This window comes from Dromiciops gliroides, chromosome 2, assembly GCF_019393635.1.
Source record: "Dromiciops gliroides isolate mDroGli1 chromosome 2, mDroGli1.pri, whole genome shotgun sequence".
NCBI classification, from domain to species: domain Eukaryota; kingdom Metazoa; phylum Chordata; class Mammalia; order Microbiotheria; family Microbiotheriidae; genus Dromiciops; species Dromiciops gliroides.
Window position 1 is genome coordinate 451,758,297 of NC_057862.1, and position 20,353 is coordinate 451,778,649.

Consider the following 20,353-nt stretch of genomic DNA (forward strand, 5'->3'; position numbering starts at 1 on the left):
ACCTTGTTATAAGAATCCCAAGATATGATGAATACTGCATTTCTCTGAAGTAAAAAGGAATCTATTATGGTAAACAGTCATTAAGCAGCTTATTATTTATCTCAAGATTGTCAACTAACATTTTATTATCACTATTTGACCTGAATTACTCCCCAAATCAATGCTTTGTATTTAGCCAACGGCTATCAGCACCCTAGCTCAGGAGATATAAAGCTATAAAGTATCTTTCCTCCAAAAGAGTTCCAAGCACCTCAAAATAACAAAAAGTGAATGAGAATGTGTGTGTGTGTGTGTATACACATGTAATACAATAACACAATGAAAAATAGAGAAAGGAAATAAGGATAGAGCCAAGACCACATGGCATAAAAAGGAAGAACATCATGAAAGAGTATATAAAATATAAGCAAATTGTATTCCTTAGGTTATCAACTATAAAGTTTTTTTTTAAAGTATATACCTCATACAAAAAAAAAATAACCTTTCCATATTATTTAAATCACATGCTCAAATTAAATTAAGTTTGGGCAAGTGACAAGAACCTTCTCAGCAAAAATTTTAAAGGCTGGATAGTAAAGTCCTGCTTAATTATTTCTAATTCCCTTTGATCACCAAGGTGAATTATGGTGGTAGGGGTTGGTGAGGAAGGGGAATGACAGTATCTAGGAAGGCAAAAACTGTGTCCTGACGGCCACATGCTGGGTTAATTTCTAAGGCAGAAAAAAGAGATATGTTTGGTCTGAATGCTTTCAGCCTAAAAACAGAAGACAAGTGGCAATGGACTTGGAAAACAGACTTTAGATAATATAATTAGATGAACAACCCCCCCCCTTTATATTTTCTGGGGTGTAGAATACAAACATGTACTTTCTGTTATATACAGAAGTAGGAAAAATGAATTTTAAAATTGGAGAATGTTAGAGAAAAAATGAACCCTAAGAGATCTAATCCAACACCCAAATTTTATAGATGAGGAAATTAAGATCTAGAGAGGTTAAAGGTTGTACTGCCTAAGGTTGTACTGAGTTAGTGAACAAATATGAGATGAAAAACCTAGTCTCCTAACATACTCTTATCATGCACCTCCCCCTGCTCCCCAATGTCTCTCAGCTGATTCGGCATTCCACTGAGGGCATAGTTTGACAGAAGACTATAAAAGCCATTTTTTTTTTCTTAAAGAATGATGCTCAGACTATTAAAAGAACTAGCAATTCTAGTTTCTAGTTCAGACATAACAGAAAATAATTAAGCATTTTCTAAAGTGCGGCTGTAAGCATAAAGGCAAGTGAATTCACAAAATTAATGAAAAAAATAAACATTAGACATTACTCAAAAGTATAACAAACCTTATTAAAATGATTGAGTATATTAAGCATTTTTAGGAATTTTTTTTTACTGAAAAATGTTCTTCTGTGGTTATCTAAGTGAGACTGGTTGAAATATCAGGTTCTGTCTTGCTTTGAAAATATGTCATCATGGATTCATATAAAACAAATGTGTCTTGTTAATTTTTGTTACTGGAAAAAGGGCTGGAAAGAGTTAACGGGCATTATGACTCTGGAAGTACTATTTAAAAGAACCCCAAACTCAGTCTCACAAAGACTGAAGTAAGCTGATCATCATGCCCTTGGAAAATAATATTTAGTACAGAACCTGGAAATTAGAAAAACTAGTTAAGAATATTATTACTAAACACACCACCAATATAACATAGAATGCTGCATTGTTTCTTGCTGTGCAACTTACATTCACTTCAATTTGTTTCTCATTACTACATGAGGCACAGAACACTGGGGAATACAATTACATTTTCTTTTTAATCTAAACAAATCATTAGCAGACAGAAAACCTAGCAACCACATCTCTTAGGAACCCATTTTCTAAAACCACCACTCATCCTATCTGCTTTAAAACACGGAAACAGGACAGTTTTAAGCACTGTAGCCTAGTGTATCAAATTGGGTATCATCAAGATAATCAGTAGTAAAATGGAAACAAAGGTTGTCATTCCAAAATCAGGATTCACCTGTCAACTATCATCCATGTTCAGACACACAGATTGGGAGTGATGAAAGCTTCTCTGGCCAAGGTAACTGAATAAAATGGTGCACTAACTCACTGTCAAACATAAAACTGTAACATACATGAGACAAATATGGGTAGTACTCAACAAAGATTAAACCTTAGAGATAAACCACAATGACTACTTTATGTTGTAGTTAATAAACACTGGAGTGGTACACTGAAGTCTTCCCATTGTAGTGAATGTAAAATACCACACACCTAGAAATTTAATTTTTGGAATAAGAATTGGCATTATTTGAAAAATACTGTTTCAACAAATTAATTGTTGCTTTCATAGAAATAAAGAATTTCACAGGTAGAAATCTAATCCAACTCCCTCATCTCACAGTTTACAAAACTAAGGCCCAGGGAGATTAGTTAAGTGACTTGCCCAAAGTCAAACAGACAGCGGTGGAGACAAGACTAAAATTCACATTTCTTGATCTTTGTTTTGTTTGTTTTGCCGGGCAATGAGGGTTAAGTGATTTGCCCAGGGTCACACAGCTAGTAAGTGTCAAGTGTCTGAGACCAAATTTGAACTCATGTCCTCCTGAATCCAGGGCCAATGCTTTATCCACTGCACCACCTAGCTGCCCCCTTAAACCATTTTTATAAAGTAAGTTTTTTTTCTTTTCTGTAAGGTCCAACTGGAACAAATTAAAATCCATTCTACCTAGAAAAATGAATGCTTAACTCCATTACCTTCATTAGAGTAATATGTAAAATAAAAATCTGTAAATAATTGTTCTGCTAGATATTTGCCCCTATTGGTCTGTAAACTATAAAGAGAGGCACTGTGTCTTAGCTAAATTGTATATCCTCTTCCCCTACCACATTTTTATATTAATCTAAAATAAAAAATAAGTTTTTTCTATAATGTACAAACACACTACAGGCACTAAATATGGCAAACACCAAACAGCACCAACAATTGAAATTGACTATATGTTAACAGACAGAAAAGGGCTGGTTACTGGCTATTTCCATTATTAACAAACTTCCCTTTATCCTAAACCTCTTCCTCTCATGCTTCTTCCATCTTCTAGTGTTCAAGGAGACCCGGCTCTGCACAGAAAGACAATGCATCTCTTGCTACCTTTCCCAATGCTGGCTGTACCTTCTCTCTTGCTTCCCCACAGGTCAGGGAAGGAGAATCAGCAAACTTCTTTCTTCCTTTTGCCACAATCAGATTCTTCCATCACTTGCCAACCTCTCCTCCTTTGAGGTTCACTCAAACCAGCTTCTGCTGTTGCCACTATCTACCATACCCCAGGTCATGCTTTTTCCTTTCTTAAGGAGTTCAGTATCAGGCTCATACATTTCCCATGCACTCCAACCATTCCCCTTCTACAATGGCACTTCAACATACATGTTGATGTTTCCTCACACACCATGGTATCCTGGTTCTTTAACCTTCTCAGTTCCTATCACCTAGTTCTTCATTACTTCAGCCAAAAGCATCATCAAAACAATAGTCTGCTAAAACTCCAATCTTGCATTTCCAGCTGCCTTTCAGGAATATCAAACCGGATGTTCAGTAGACATCTTAAACTCAACATGGGCAAAATAGGACTCATCTTTCATCCTAAATCCTCCCCACTTCTATTTTCCCTATTACTGGAGAAAGCAACATCATCCTCCTAATCTCTCAGCCTCAAAACCTAGGAGTCATGCTGATTTCCTCACTATCTTTCACCCCCTGCCCATCCCATACCCATATCCAAAATGTTTTCAATGCCTGCAGATTTCACCTTTGCAAGATCTCTTGAATATGCCCCCTTCTCTCCAGTGGTATTGCCACTATTCTAGTGCAGTTCCTCCTCACCTTACTCCTTGATAACCTGCTAGTAGGTCTGCCTGCGTCAAGTCTCTCCCCACTCCTATTCATCCGCTATTCAGCCACTAAAATGATATTCTTTTTTTCCCCCAGTGGTAATTAATCAACAAGCATTTATTAAGCATTTGCTATGTGCCAAGCAGAATATTCAGCATTTGGGTACACAAAGAAAGACAAGAATGCAAAAATAATTCCTTCAAGGAGCTTGTGAATGGCAGAATGTGATGGAGAATTCAGATGTTTGCATCCACAAGGTCACTGCTTAGCTATTCTATCCTTTGTTGGATAGGGAGGAATGGAAAAAGAGGGACTAGGAGCTGATATAAAAATGATATTCTTAAAGTGCAGGTCTGATCAAGTCACATACCCTGCTCCCCCAACTCAATAAAATCCACTGGCTTCCTACTGCCTGCAAGAGCAAAATGCTCTGTTTGGCATTCAAACCTTCATAACTAGCCCCCTTCTACATTTCCAATGTTTTTAGACCTTACTCCCCAACATATACTCTTTGATGCAGTGACACCAGCCTCTTGCTGTTCCACAAACTGTAAGCATTTTCTCCAGCTGTTTGTCATACCTAGAATGCTCTCCTTCCTCTGCTTCAGTTACTGAACTCCTTGGCTTCCTTAAAGTTCCCAACTAAAATTCCACCTTTTCCAGGAAGCCTTCCCTAAACACTTTTTTTTTGGGGGGGAGGGGGCAATGGGGGTTAAGTGACTTGCCCAGGGTCACACAGCTAGTAAGTGTCAAGTGTCTGAGGCTGGATTTGAACTCAGGTCCTCCTGAATCCAGGGCTGGTGCTTTATCCACTGTGCCACCTAGCCGCCCCCCCCCCCAAACACTCTTAATTCTAGTGCTTTTCCTCTTTAATTATTTCCTCTTTATGCTATATATAGCTTGCTTTGCTTATATGTTTGCATGTTGTATCTCCTATTAGATTGTAAGTTCCTTGAGGGCAAGGACTGTGTTTTGTTTCTTTTTGTATCTCCAGTGCTTAGCAGAGCGTCTGGTACATAGTAGGCGCTTACTATTTATTATTTTTTTTTTGCAGGGCAATGGGGTTTAAGTGACTTGCCCAGGGTCACACAGCTAGTGTCAAGTGTCTGAGGCCGGATTTGAACTCAGGTACTCCTGAATCCAGGGCCGGTGCTTTATCCACTGCGCCACCTAGCCGCCCCCCTGCTTACTATTTATTAACTGATTGATATTACCACTATCAACACTTATGAACTTTCCTGGCTCACCACGTAACTATTTGTGACTTCTCAATTACATAAAGTTGTAGAATCATGCTTTGTGCCAAATCAAATGCTATTCTCAACAGACTATATGGCAGAGATGACGGATTTCACAGAACTTACTTACCGTATGACAAACTTCAGCTTTGATTTCTTTCAAGGCTCGTTCAGAAAATACACAACCACAGCAGCGCAAAAAGCAAAATCTTGAAAATAAACAAGGGGATTATTTAAAATATTATTTATTAATATAGTAATACTTATAAATAATAACCACAATATAATCAGAATATAATATAATTAGAAACCAACAGCATATTAATTATAGCACTTAAAATAAACACAAATTATGAATATAAAATATAAATATACATTATAAATTAATAATTATTTATTGTTACCTAACATTTGAGTATAATCTACATTCCTGCAATATATCCACATATATGGTTTTACAATGTCATAGTTTAAAGTGACTGAATTCTATGTGTAGGTTTACAAGCCCTATGAAAAGAGCACAAGTCAAAGTGACGGAACACATCTCCTTTTTCTGTTTCTTCTATTTTTATTCTGCAGAATCTCAGTTCTAAACTTATAATTTTCTTTAAAAGCTTGGGGGTTAAATGCTTTTTAATAATCTTGGTAGGAAAGACACTGTATCCAGGAGGTTAATATCTTGCAATAAGATAATAATACTATCCACATGACCCCTTGTGGCTGATTGGGGAAAGGCATGATATTTGCACAAGCACTTTTTTGTGTAGATACCATTCATCCTAGATTTTCCACAACAATTCTTATCTCAATAGAAGAATCTGTACTTTTAACAAGGCATTACAAATAATCATAGTCACCTACCTCTATAATGGGGGGAGGGAAGGAAAGAAAAAAAAGGCTTTATTTTTACTATTCAATAAAACAATAATAAAGGAGTTAACCAATGTTGAGAGCACCTCAACTATGTGTCTTTAAACATTTCAGACATTAGACTATGACTGCACCTGCAGAAGGGAAGGCCAAGTGGGCATTTACTATGTTACAGCAGCAAAGAATATTGCAAGTGACTTAGACAGACTCAACGTAAGGGACTAGAGGCTAATACAGAAGATGTTTATCATAAACAAAATAAACTTAAATTTAGAATGAAGTATATATCTTGGACATGAGATTCTAGAGACTTCCTGCAAAGGTTTTTTTCCCCAGTTAACTATTTTCCTTCTAACTTTAGCTGCTTTCTTTATCTGCACAAAACCTTTTAACTCTTATGTAACTGAAATTAGTTCATTTTAACTTCTGTGAACTGAGCCTCTCTATTTATTATATGGTCACAAATTCTTCCTATATCCATAGTTGCAAAAGGTATTTCTCTCCTTGACCTGCAAAGATGTTTGTGATGTGAACTTTATGTCTAAATTGTAAATCTCTCAAAAGACAAAAATAGAGAAACTGCACTATGTGTCAGCAATAGTATCCAATATTGTTTTAGACCATTTAAAACAACTAAACAGTATAAAATACCTACCAGTATACCTGCCAAAACAGACACAGGAATTATATGAACATAAATATAAAACACTTTTAATACAAATAAATTCAGATCCAAATAACTGAATGTGTATTGTTCATGGGTAGGTAAAACGAATATAATTTTAAAAATGACAATTTTACCTAATATATTTATTCAATTTCATCCCAATTAAATTAATAAAAAATTATTTTGCTGAGTTAGAAAGAATAACAAAGTTCATTTGGAAGAACAAAAGGGCAGGAATTTCAAAGAAACCAGGGGAAAAATGTGAAGGAATTAGATTCAGTCCTTATTACAAGGTGAAAACATTGTTGAAGTATAAAATGGATAAAACTGATTATTTTAAAATAAATTTTCTTGTATAAATAAAACATATATAGCCAAGAATAGAAGGAATGAAGAAAACTGGGGGAAAACTTTCATAAACAACAAAAAAAATCCCAAAAAACTTTCATAAACAATCTCTGAGATAGGATGGGATTGAGGTGGAATATTGCTGTGATGTAGGAAATTATGAGCTTGGTGATTTAGAAAAATGTGGAAAGACTTAGAATTATGAAGGAAGATGTTATCCTCCTTCACAGAAACAGATGACAGGTGGAAATGAGCATTGTACAGTTTTACATATACGTGTATGAGTGTGTATGTATATGTTTATAGATATCTATGCATATATGTATTTAGCCATGATTAATTGTAGCCTTCTATAGGGTGGGGGGAAGGAGGGGAAAAAATAAAGGAAAAAGTTTACAGAGGAGAACAAAAGAAAACCAACAAAGAAGCAAAGAAAAGCTGGGTAGCTTTGAAAACAATGCATAGTATTTATTAGATATTTTCTTGAAATGGAAATTTATTGTTTTATATTAAATCCTCTTGTTCTGTTGTGTACATGGCAATTTTTTTTCTTATTTTGTATTTAAGTTTAAAATAAAATTTTAAATTTCCCTCCTTCAGGGGCAGCTAGATGGTGCAGTGGATAGAGCACTGGCCCTGGAGTCAGGAATACCTGAGTTCAAATCCGGCCTCAGACACTTAACACTTACTAGCTGTGTGACCCTGGGCAAGTCACTTAACCCAATTGCCTCACTAAAAAAAAAAAAAAAATTCCCTCCTTCAACAAAAGAAAAAGGAGGGGAGGGGCAGCTAGGTGGCACAGTGGATAAAGCATCAGCCCTGGATCCAGGAAGTCCTGAGTTCAAATCTGACCTCAGACACTTGACACTTATTAGCTGTGTGACCTTGGACAAGTCACTTAACCCTCACTGACCCGCAAAAAAAAAAAAGAAAAAAGAAAAAAGGGGGAAAGAAATTAAAAAAAAAAGAAATTATAAATCCAAAATGAAGTATAATTTTTAAAACATCAAACTGGACTATTATTTGAAAATTCTTTCTAATTAAATCTTTTTTTTTTTTTTTTTTGCGGGGCAATGGGGATTAAGTGACTTGCCCAGGGCCACACAGCTAGTAAGTGTTAAGTGTCTGAGGCTGGATTTGAACTCAGGTACTCCTGAATCCAGGGCCAGCGCTTTAACCACTGCGCCATCTAGCTGCCCCCTCTAATTAAATCTTTATGAACTATTTATTGTTGCTTCTGAAGGAACATTTGACTGATAAAAACAATAAAAAATGTTTTACCTCTTATTATAAGGAGAAAAGACAAAGATAAACTCTTCATTTATCAAACAAAGGCTTGTATATTACTAAAACTGACCTGTCATTTTAGTGATGTGGGCATTCCTTCCAACAAGAGAGATGGCTATGCATCCAATATAAATATCACCATGTCCTCCTATAAATTTGCCACAGGAATCCACTCAGTGCTGGAGGCCTTTCTTGCTATTACTAGTTCTTAACACTGAGATGACACTTGTTTAGCACAAGGTCTATTCATAAGTTATGGCTTGCTTTCAATACATGCCAGTTCATCTTTTTTTGCTCATACATTTTTTACTTCAGTTCTCCCTTTTAACATCTTGCTTATAATGTACTGTAGTGTACTTACACACCCACCATCTGCCTATCATAACATGAGTTCAACTATACAAATCTATTTTTTTTTTAATTTTTAAAAATTTTTTTGGTGAGGCAATTGGGGTTAAGTGACTTGCCTAGGGTCACACAGCTAGTAAGTGTTAAGTGTCTGAGGCCAGATCTGAACCCAGGTACTCCTGACTCCAGGGCTGGTGCTCTATCCACTGCGCCACCTAGCTGCCCCAACTATATAAATCTAAATTAAAAGATTTATGATACCAAGGTTCCAATAAATTCAAGGCGCTACATTAAAGTTCAACTTCAGTGCCTCATTGTAGCTGGGAGATGAGCGTGAGTTATCAAAAACCATACCAGAAGAATGCATACTCTGGTAAGTCTTACTAAGCTGAAAACATTTGACCTGTTGTCTAAGGATCAGGCAAGGGAAGTTCAAAGAGGCTAATCAACAGTCTGGTTGAAGGTTTGGTTATGAAGGTATTTGTCCACAGCAACTGGAAAAGATAGTCAACTAATTCATTAGAGGGGATGTGGTCTGTAACAGTGGAAGGAATATCCACATGATGAAAGAAATCACTATGTTTGAAGTACTGAAGTGAAAAGTGAAAAGAAATTCAAGACTATTTTTTTCATCACTATTTGCTGGGCATAGAGCCAGTGAATCAACCACATACTCCATAACATTTTCCCACTGTGGTAATTTGTAGCTGCAGTTACAAGGAAAAGAGACTCACTTTATGGGAAACATTTGCCCCTTACTTCCTTTCCCAGGGTCAAGTGTATCAGGCAACCAAACTCAGCTTTAATGTGTCACATGTGGGAATTAGTGCACAGTAGAGAACATTTAGAATATACAAAGGTCTCCTTAAACTACAACAAAGCACTGACTGGATTTAGAGATTACATTACAAAGGCATCAATATGATGAATAACCACTTGTGACTCAAGAGCACCTGAAGAAGACAAAATCTAGGGCAGGATTTTATACCAACTATCTGTGAATTACTGACCTGTGCCGACCATTCATCTCCAGACCTACAACGGGGCAAATAAATCGGGCACGCTGGAGGTCATCATATTTATCACCTTTTGTATTTCCTTTATCACCACCCCAGGCTGGATTATCAGAGAGCTTCAACTCTGTCACATTCTAGGAAAAACCATCAGCATTTTAAGTAGTCAGTTTATATACTGATAATTTTCCCTTAATGATTCATAAAACCAACATAGAAATTATTATTTTACTCCCTTCCTACTCAAACTTTTCATTCATCGTTTTTTTTTTTGGGGGGGGGGGCAATGGGGGTTAAGTGACTTGCCCAGGGTCACACAGCTAGTAAGTGTCAAGTGTCTGAGGCCGGATTTGAACTCAGGTACTCCTGAATCCAGGGCCGGTGCTCTATCCACTACGCCACCTAGCTGCCCCATATCATTAGTTTTCTTATGCCATCTCCTACATTAGGGCTATCCTGATATTTCAGTAGCTAGTGTTTTCTGCCCACCAAAAAAGTACTCTGTATTTACTTATGTTTGTGTGTTGTTCCCTATTCCCACCCAAAGGAATGTAAGCTTCTTGAGGGTAGGGATTATTTTGCCTTTTAAAAAAATCTTTGTATCACCAGTAAGTAACAGATTTGGAACATACTAATTACATAATAAATGTTACTGAAATTAATGAATGAATCATATCATCTAAGTAACTCCAAACCTAAAGAGAACATTACTCTAAAGTTATGGAAGAAATTAATGTTTTACTTATCCACAGATGAGCTAATATATGATCATTTTAAATTTCAATTTTCAACTTAATTCAGTCAACCCATACTGAATACCTGCTGGATGCAAAGCACAATTTTACCATATTTTGAGAGAAATAACTTTCATTATTAAAAAACCTTGAGACAAAAACTACACCGATCCCAACGATAAAGCTAAGTTTTTTCTCTTTATGAAAGAAATATCAATGATAATAATTTCCACAAGACAAATAAAAACATAGAGCATAACATAATGGAAGGACTAGCCTGAGAGTCAGGAAACTACCCAGACCCCAACTCTCCCCACTGACTAGTTGTGTGACCTTAAGGCAAGTCACTGAATTCTTATACCTCAGTTTCCTCCTGTGCAAAATGAAAGGGAAACATCTGATCATTTTTATGTTCCATTTCAGATCTAAAATTCCATGAAATGGTTTTCTACATCTAAAATAACAGGAATTATCCTTTTTTAAAAAATTTATTTAGAATTTTATTTTTCCAAATTACATGTAAAAACAAATTTTGACATCAATTTTTTAAAACTTTGTATTCCAACTTCCTTCTCTTCTTCCCTCCCCTCAACCCCCCAAGAACTCAAGCAATTCAATATAAGTTATACATGAGTAGGGAACTATCCTTTAATAGTTACAAATACTACCATACATTTTTATGATAGTTTATAGCTTTAAAAGATTTTTTTTTACTTTTTTTTTTTGTGTGTGTGTGTGAGAGGCAATTGGGGTTAAGTGACTTGCCCAGGGTCACACAGCTAGTAAGTGTTAAGTGTCTGAGGCCGGATTTGAACCCAGGTACTCCTGAATCCAGGGCTGGTGCCTTTATCCATTGCACCATCTAGCCGCCCCTTAAAAGGTTTTTTTTTTTTTAAACACACATTTATTATATGGATAAATCCCTCACAAACACTCTGTAGAGAAGACAAATATGCCCATTTTAAAGATGAGTTCCCTGAGGCTCAAAGACATTAAGTGGCTTGCTTAAAGTTACATAGCAAGTTAGTGAAGCTATTACTGGAACTAATCTCTTATAATTCCCATCTTGAAGTATACCAGTAACAAAGCAAACATTTGTGACCCTTTAATTATTTCAGATTTTTTAGTATTACCTTAATGCTCTTAATGTGAGATGCTGCAGGCCCAACAGCTTTGTCATTAGATTTGTCCAATAAAAACTCAATAACTGCATCTTTGTTATAAAGTCTGTAACAAGAAGTAGTAAAAATGTTATCATTATAGACAGTAAAATATCTGTGCTAATGGAGGCAAAATTCATTGAATGCTTAAAGCAGTGATAAGGATGGTTTAAATATAAACTGTTTACATTTGACAATGGAATTTACATGACTTTTCTTTTAAGTGTATTTCAGAGAAATATAAACAAGAATGTATTATTTATCAGTACAGTTGACTTAGATAAGTGGTGTGTACAAGGGAGTCAACTAATTTTTATTTGGAGGGTTTTTGTTTTTTTTTCAGAGACAACTAATTTTAAAAGTAGTCCTAAGGCAAGGTTGGGCTTGAAGAATAGGATCCAGATATATACTTAAAGGAAAAAGGAAACCAGAATGAAGCTATTTGCTGAGGATAATCTACAAATGGATTAACAGCTCTATTTATAAGTAGAAATTAACTTCAAATTCATTTTTAAAAGAGAGTAATAATTCAAATAACATAAGCATACCTGCCAAGTTCACAAGCTACTATTGGTCTTCTTAGTATTTCTTGGCTTAAAGTACAATAGTTCCACTGGGCCACCAATTCAGCATTTTTGTCAACCTGAGAAATGAAAAAAGAAAAACAAATAATACATCTGCTTTTAAATTACTTCCATCTTCTATTTGATATGTAGTTCTGATCCCCCCCCCCATTATTTATGCCTTCATTCCACTTCAACCACATATAGGATCTCATCACTATCCATAAATAGTTCACACTTCCTTAATTAGAAACTCTGACATTTCCCTATATGACCATAACCTTTCATAACTCTATCTCCTTCTATGTTTCACACCTCCTAAACAAATTCTTCATCTTCACTTGACATCTCCAATCCCTTCACTTTCCTAAGGCCATTAGTGCTTCTCTGACTTCCTTTTCCAATTCCAACCCTATAGTCAGCCATTTTGACTATATACTCTCTTCTGCTCTAGGATCCCCTTGTCCTTCCCTGGCTCTTCTCTTTCCAAACCTCAACACTGGATTGACTGCTGTTCATCCTTCTCAGTTCCTTCTCACAGGTAACTAAATGGAACTGAAGGTAGTCACACAACTGTGCTAAATAGATCCATTATACATCCATGTTAGCCAACTTCAACTGGGCCTTCATTGCAGCAAGGCAGTTCTTTCATTTCTTCCTAATTAATTTCTTGTCTCATTCCCCCAAGAAGCTCTCCTAACCCTTTTCTTCTCTCCTCAAATGTCATACACTTCCTCTCCTTACTTTTTTCAGCAGACCTTGTGTCTTACTTTACTGAGAAAAATTGAAGCCATTTCATATGTTCTCTCTTCCTCTATTCTCTTCATTTTAAAATCTCTTGATATTATCCTCCACTCACACACAGACATGACAATAAGGTAGCCCTTATCCTTGCCAAGGCCAACCCCTCTACAGGCACAAGATCTCATCCTTCCCCCTCTTCTTTGGCAGATTGTCCTTCATTCACATCAATCGTAAACTTCTCCCAATCTAATGATTCCTTCCCTGCTGCCTTCGAACATGACCATGTCTAATCCATCCTCAAAAAACTTTTACTAAACCCGACCATCCCCTTATACTATCATCATATATGTCTCTTCCCTTCCTTAGTCAAACTAGTAAAAAAAAAATCAGTCTATTTACTGCCTCTATTAACTCTTCTCTTACTCTCCAATCTTTTGATACAAGGCCTCTGACTTCATCACTCAACTGAAACTGCTCTCTCCAAAGTCACCAATGACTTATTTATTTTTTTTCTTTTTTAGTGAGGCAATTGGGGTTAAGTGACTTGCCCAGGGTCACACAGCTAGTAAGTGTTAAGTGTCTGAGGCCGGATTTGAACTCGGGTCCTCCTGAATCCAGGGCTGGTGCTCTATCCACTGAGCCACCTAGCTGCCCCCACCAATGACTTATTAATTAGCAGTCCTCATCCTTCTCAATCTATTTTCTCCATTTGACACTGCTAACTAGCCTTTTCTTTGGACCTTCTCTCCAATCTAGGTTTTCATGGTATTAGTCTCTCGTTTCTCTTCCTATCTGCCTGCTTTTTCTTCATCTCCTTTCACCATTCATATCAAACCCCTTAAGTGTGGGTGTTCTCTAATATACGGACCTAGGCCCTTGTCTCTCTACAGTTTTTCTCTTTTGGCAACCTCACCAGATCAGATGGGTTTAACAATCATCCCTATGGGGCAGATAGGTGGCACAGTAGATAGAGCACCGGCCCTGGATTCAGGAGGACCCGAGTTCAAATCTGGCCTCAGACAGTTAACACATACTAGCTGTGTGACCCTGGGCAAGTCACTTAACCCTAACTGCCTCACCCCCCCAAAAATTAAATAAATAAACAATCATCCCTATAAAGACTCCCAAGCCCCAGGATGAAGACAACACCAGTAATCTCCCTGAGCTTCAGTCCTGCATCACTAGTTGCTTGCTAGACATTTTAAACTAAATGTCTCAGACATTTAAAAATTTTGCGCTTAACATATCCAAAACTTAACTCATTATGTTTTCCCCAAACCCTCTCCTTTTCTAAACTTCCCTATTTCTATGACATCATCTTCAATATCACATATGCAATTAATTGCCAAATCTTGTCATTTCTACCTTCACAACATGTCACTTTTCATTTCCTCCGCCTACCCTTCCTCTCTTCCCTCAGAGCTACCAAGTTTTATTCAGGTCCTCATCATCTGTCACCAAGATTATAGCAACAAACTTCTAAAAGGTGTCCTTGTCTTGAGTCTTTCCCCATTCCAGTCCATTCTACATATTGCTGCTGAAATTTTCCTTAGATGCAGATCTGACCACCTGACTCCCCTTCTCAATTAACTTCAGTGACTCTCTATTGCCTATTTCTAGCTTCACTGGAATGTAGTCAAACTGCTCTTCTCTCTAGTCTTCACATAGGACACTTCATCTTCTATCTCTGTACCTTTGTACTGACTGTCTCCCATGCCTAGAATGAACTCCCTCCTCATCTCTGCCTCATATATTTCCTTCTTTTCCTTCAAGATACAGCTTAAGTACTGCTTCTTATAGGGTCTTTTCTGATCCCTCAACCACTAACCGTATGCCCTTTGTCAGACTATCTCCATATTTAACTTCGTATTTATTTGTTTTTACTCTCTTTATATTTGAATGAATGAGTAAAGCCTTTGCTAAGTGCTTACAATGGGCAAAGCACTGTGCTAAGTCTTAGAGATACAAATAGAAAAGTCCCTGTTCTCAAAGAGCTCCCATTCTACTGGGGGAGAAGACACACGTGGAAGGTTTCAGCTGCAAAGGTCTTCAGGAAGCAGTGGAAAAGCAGATGGTAATGCCACTTCTTTAATGTCCTTTCCACTGATAAAAATCCAGACCAGTTTCTGGTGTTGAATCATTTGACAATGCCAGTCTTTGGTGATGAGAACTTTGTTTTCTAGGTCTTCGATATGTGTGGTTATAGCCCTGAGAGGAGCAACTGCTAGGCTTCATCCTGACAGAGGCTGCTCCCTTGTTTCAAGCAGTGGCCTGGAAGCATTGCTATTTCCAAAGCTCTTAGGTTTAGGGTCCTGGGGTGTCTTTATTGGGATGCTGGGTGGGGGTGGGGGGAATAGTGCCAAGGTGGAGGTGGGGGGTCTGACCGCACATACTGACTCCTGTCTCTCCCTGAGGGCGCTTGCCTTGCTGCTTCAGCTAGAATGTCTTGTCTATACTGTGTGTGGCAGTTAGGCGGCAGCCAGTGGGGATGGCTGGTCCTTCCCCACAGGATTTGCTTTCCCAGTAGCAATTATTTTGTATATGCTTGTTTCCCCCGCTAGAATGTAATCTCTATGAGAGGAAGAATTGTTTTGTTTTCTGGATTTGTATCCTCAGCACAGAGCAACATGCTTGGCACAAAGAAGGCATTTAATAAAGACTTGTTAATTGATGGATATAAAGACTTGATTATAGAATATTAGAATAACAGAACGTTTGAGCTTAAAGGGATCTTAGAGATGCCCTTCTTTTTGCCAAGGCCATGACCTCCAGAAGACTGTCACCACTATAATTCTTACTTTCCCTCTAATCTTATATTTCTTCCTATCCCCTTTCCTTCCCTGCCACCTTTAAAACCCTCATCAGACCCTACCATTCCTACAAGCTATCATCTTACAGCTTTTCTACATCTCAGTTAAACTTCTTGAAAAAGCCATCTATGCTCAGTGCCCCCATTTCCTCTTCTTTCCCTCTCTTGTAAACCTTTATCAGTTTGGCTTTTGACCTTGCCATTCAACTGAAACTGCCTTGTTTTAAGTTACCAATGAACTCTTAGTTGCTAAATCTAATGGCTTTTCTCAGTCCTTATCCCTCCTGATAGCTCTACAGCATTTGACACTAGGACCACCCAGATTCTCTTTCCTTTCTATGTTTTCATACACTACTTGGATATTTTTTTTAATTTATTTTTTTTGCAGGGCAATGAGAGTTAAGTGCCCAGAGTCACACAGCTAGTAAGTGTCAAGTGTCTGAGGCCAGATTTTAACTCAGGTCCTCCTGAATCCAGGGCTACTATTTTATCCACTGCACCACCTAGCTGCCCCCACTACTTGGATCTTTTGACTGATCCTTCTTAGCCTGGATTGTCATCTATGTCATACTCACAAACTGTGGCTATTCTCTAAATCTCTTTTCTCTACACTCTCATTTGGTGATCTCCTGAGTTCCCATGTGCTCAATTATCTTAATGCAGATGATTCCAAGATCTGTGCATGCAACCTTGATCTCTCTCCTGAACTCTAGTCCTGTATCACAAAATGCCTTCCAGCAATTTGGAACTAAAGGTCCCAAAGGTATCCAAACTCAAACAGAACTTAATGTTTTCCTCTCTGACACTTCAAATTTCCACCTTTCCTAAACTTCCTAAAACTGCTGAGATCACAACCATCCTTTTAGTCACCCAGATTTGCGACCTTAGCATTATAACAGCCAGAATTTATATAGCACTTTAAGGTCTGCAAAGCATTTACATATGCCATCTCATTTGATCCTCACAACAATACTGTGAGGAAGGTACTATTATTATCCCCATTCTACAGATAAGGAAACTGAGGCACAGAATGGTTAAATGACTAGCCCAGGGTTAGCCTGCTAATAAGTGTCTGTGGCAGTTCTCCTGAATCTTCCTGATTCCAAGTCTTGTGCTCCATGTGAGAAAATAATGGGTTTTGGAACACCCAGATTGCTCACCCCCACCCCACATCTCACCAAGGGGATTATATTAAGATTGATTGGATTGACTTTGCTGATTGACTCACTTGAAGTTGACCTGATTGAAACCACACCTACCTGAGAGCCTGGCCCTCAGGGGATGTATTCTTTGAACTCTGACCTCAGCATGTTCTTCTCATGGGCTGCCCTCAAGTACAGTGAAACAATGGATTTGGGTGATGCTAGCCAATTAGCTTGAAGCAGTGTGTAAGGACTGCCTCTCCTCTGGACCCAGAGGGAGCTTCCATGCTCAGTTACTCTCTCTCAGGCACTCTTGGTGGCAGAGGACTTGGAGGAAGAAGCAGGCCAGGCTGAGTTTTATTTTTCCTCTAGGCTGGAAGGCCAGTCTGAGCTCTGTTCTCTCCTCTAGGCTAGCTAGGCTTTCCTAACTTTTAGGGCAATATGCTCTATCTTTACTAATACCTAAAATGCTTTAATAAATGCTTAATGCCCCTACTCTGGTGCTAAAGCTTCTAATTTATAAGTAGTAACATATTAGAAACCCCAGCAAATTTTCCTTAAACTTGGGATAGAAATAAGGCCACCACATATAATTTTTGGGGGGTGGGGCAGTGAGGGTTAAGTGACTTGCCCGAGGTCAAACAGCTATTAAGTGTCAAGTGTTTGAGGCCGGATTCGAACTCAGATCTTCCTGAATCCAGGACCAGTGCTTTCTCCACTGAGCCACCCAGCTGCCCCTGACCATGTATAACTTTAAACATTACATCCATCTAATATGCCGACTAGTTTCTGAGGTTATCTTCAACTCTTCACTCACATTCATCTGATACATCCAATCACTTGCCAAATCTTGTTTAAGAAACTCCAAAACAGCTCTCACATTATCCCATTCTTCCCATAACAAAGCTACTACCCTAGTTCAAATCTTTATCGCCTTTCACCAAAACTATAGTAGTAGTAAAGTAGTGGTAAAGGGGGAAAATCTTTATGTCAAGCTACTCCTTTGCACAGGGGACAGCCTAGAATTTTACTTTCTCTTCACCTTAGCTTCCTAGAATGAGAGAATCAGTCTAAATGGCACAGGATCCCTTCTAGTGCTAAATTTATGTTCCTATAAATAGTTCAGAAAATGGGGTAAACAATAAAGTATGCAAAAAATGGGGGACAGCTAGATGGCGCAGTGGATAAAACACCAGTCCTGGATTCAGGAGAACCTGAGTTCGAATCTGTTCTCAGACACTTTACACTTATTAGCTGTGTGACCCTGGGCAAGTCACTTCACCCTCACTGCCTCACAAAAAAAAAGTAAAAAGAATAGCAGATTTTAAAGATTATCTGAGAATAAATATTACCATTTGCTTTCAGCATAACTCTTCTAAGCATCTATTAAAAACACAAAATAGGGGCAGCTAGGTGGTGCAATGGATAGAGCACCAGCCCTGCATTCAGGAGGACCTGAGTTCAAATATGACCTCAGACACTTGACACTTATTAGCTGTGTGACCCTGGGCAAGTCACTTAACCCCAATTGCCTCACAACCCCCCTCCCCACAAAATAATACTATCAATTTAATTAAAATAAATGTATCATATAATCTGTCAATCAGGGGGAACAACATGCCATTAAATTTAGATAAGGGTGCCAATGAGTTGTAAACCAAAGTACTACAAATATATAAATACACAAATATAAAATCCTGAATATTGAACTCATATAGCTATCCTGATATTTCTTTATATATACATGTATATATATATTATTAGAATTTATTGTTCTTTCAAAATTTGGTAGAATCTACTCGTGAATCCATTTGGTCCTGGGAATTTTTTCCTTTTTCTTTTAAAGTAATAAACATTTTAAATTATAGTTTGGGGTTCCAATTTTTATCCCTCCTTCCCTCTCTCCCCTCCCCGCTCCCTGAGGGGGCAAGCAATCAGATATGGGTTATACATGTACGATTATGTCCATATGGCCAAAACATTACCATATTAGTCATTTTGTACAAGAAAACTTGAATAAAGGAAAAAAAATGAAAGTGAAAAATAGCATGCTTCAGTCCGTGTCCCATCAATATCAGTTCTTTCTTTGAAGGTAGATATTATATTTCATCGATAGTCCTTTGGGATTGTCTTGGATCATTGTATTGTTGAGAATAGTCAAGTCATTCATAGTTCTCCATCAAACAATATTGCTGTCTCTGTGCACAATGTTCTCCTGGTTCTGTTCACTTCACTATACATCAGTTCATACATGTCTTTCCATAACCTAATATTTCTAAACATGCAGAAAGAAGCTATATAAACCCCATGCCCCAATGTCAATCTCCCTCCCTATTATTTTTTTTCCCCCTTGTGGGGCAATGAGAGTTAAGTAACTTGCCCAGGGTCACACAGCTAGTAAGTGTCAAGTGTCTGAGGCCGGATTTGAACTCAGGTACTCCTGACTCCAGGGCCGGTGCTCGCCACCTAGCTGCCCCAGTATCCTCTTTAAGTATCTGTGGATTATGAAATTGTTATAGGTTTCTTCTAGACAAAATACGCTATACTGTATCCATACATGGGCTTCTCCTTTGCACTAACCTCACTCTATCATGTATCAGTTATTTTTGTACTTGCTCATATCCCCAGTGGAATCTCCTTCAGAATAGGGCTCATGTAATTTTTCATCTTTCTATCTTTATTACTGAGCACAAGTGACTGAATTGAAAATGCTGACTGATACTTCTAGTTGTAATATCATGGGAAAATCATTAAACCTCTGTGAATCTCAGTTTCTTTTATGTAAAATGGGAGTGGTAATGTTATCATTATCTATATCACAGGGGCATTCAACAAACATTTACTGGACCCTTACTATGTGCAAGGAACTGTGGTAGGTATATAAAAACAACAACAAAAAACCCAGTCCTTGCTTTTGAGCTTTCACTCTTAGCATCATGTACACAGATAATACAAGGTCATTTGAATATGGAGAATACTAGCAATTAGTGAGGGAGAACAAAGAAAGCTTCAAAGAAGAGGTCGTGTCTGAGTTGAGCCTTGAAGGAAAGTCAAGGCTCTCAAAGACAGAAACAAAAGACACTTCCAAGCATGGGGAATGACTTATACAACTACAAGGAAGGAGTAGATGGAAGGTCAAGTTTGGGGAACAGGTGGTAGCCCACTCTGGATCAAACAGTGTTTGAAGGGGAATACTGTAAAATAAGACTAGAAAGGTAGGTCAGGGCCAGATTGTGGAGGTAAATTAACGCCAGGTTCCAGTGTTTGTATTTAATTGTGAAAGCAATAGTGAGCCACTGATAATCTTGAATGGGAAAACGGTTCGGTCATATCTGTGCCTTAGTAGGATTATTTGGCAGCTATGTAGAGAACTGATTAGAGAGGGGAGACAAGTGAAGATAAAGTGACCAGTTAGGAATTTATTACAAAATTTCACCAAAAAGTGATATGGGGGGGGGGCGGGGCGGCTAGGTAGCACAGTGGATAAAGCATTGGCCCTGGATTCAGGAGTACCTGAGTTCAAATCCGGCCT

At 37.8% G+C, this 20,353-nt stretch overlaps 1 protein-coding gene across 1 annotated transcript in view; it reads right to left on the minus strand.

Moving 5' to 3' along the window:
* Positions 1-20,353, minus strand: part of RTF2 (replication termination factor 2) — a 75,027-nt gene that overhangs the window by 52,968 nt on the left and 1,706 nt on the right. Inside the window, exons 2-5 of the mRNA XM_043987864.1 lie at positions 12,112-12,206; positions 11,537-11,630; positions 9,667-9,806; positions 5,267-5,345 (exon numbers count right to left, since the gene is read on the minus strand). Of these exons, the coding sequence (XP_043843799.1) occupies positions 5,267-5,345; positions 9,667-9,806; positions 11,537-11,630; positions 12,112-12,206 (408 nt within the window). The remainder of the gene's footprint in view (positions 1-5,266; positions 5,346-9,666; positions 9,807-11,536; positions 11,631-12,111; positions 12,207-20,353) is intronic.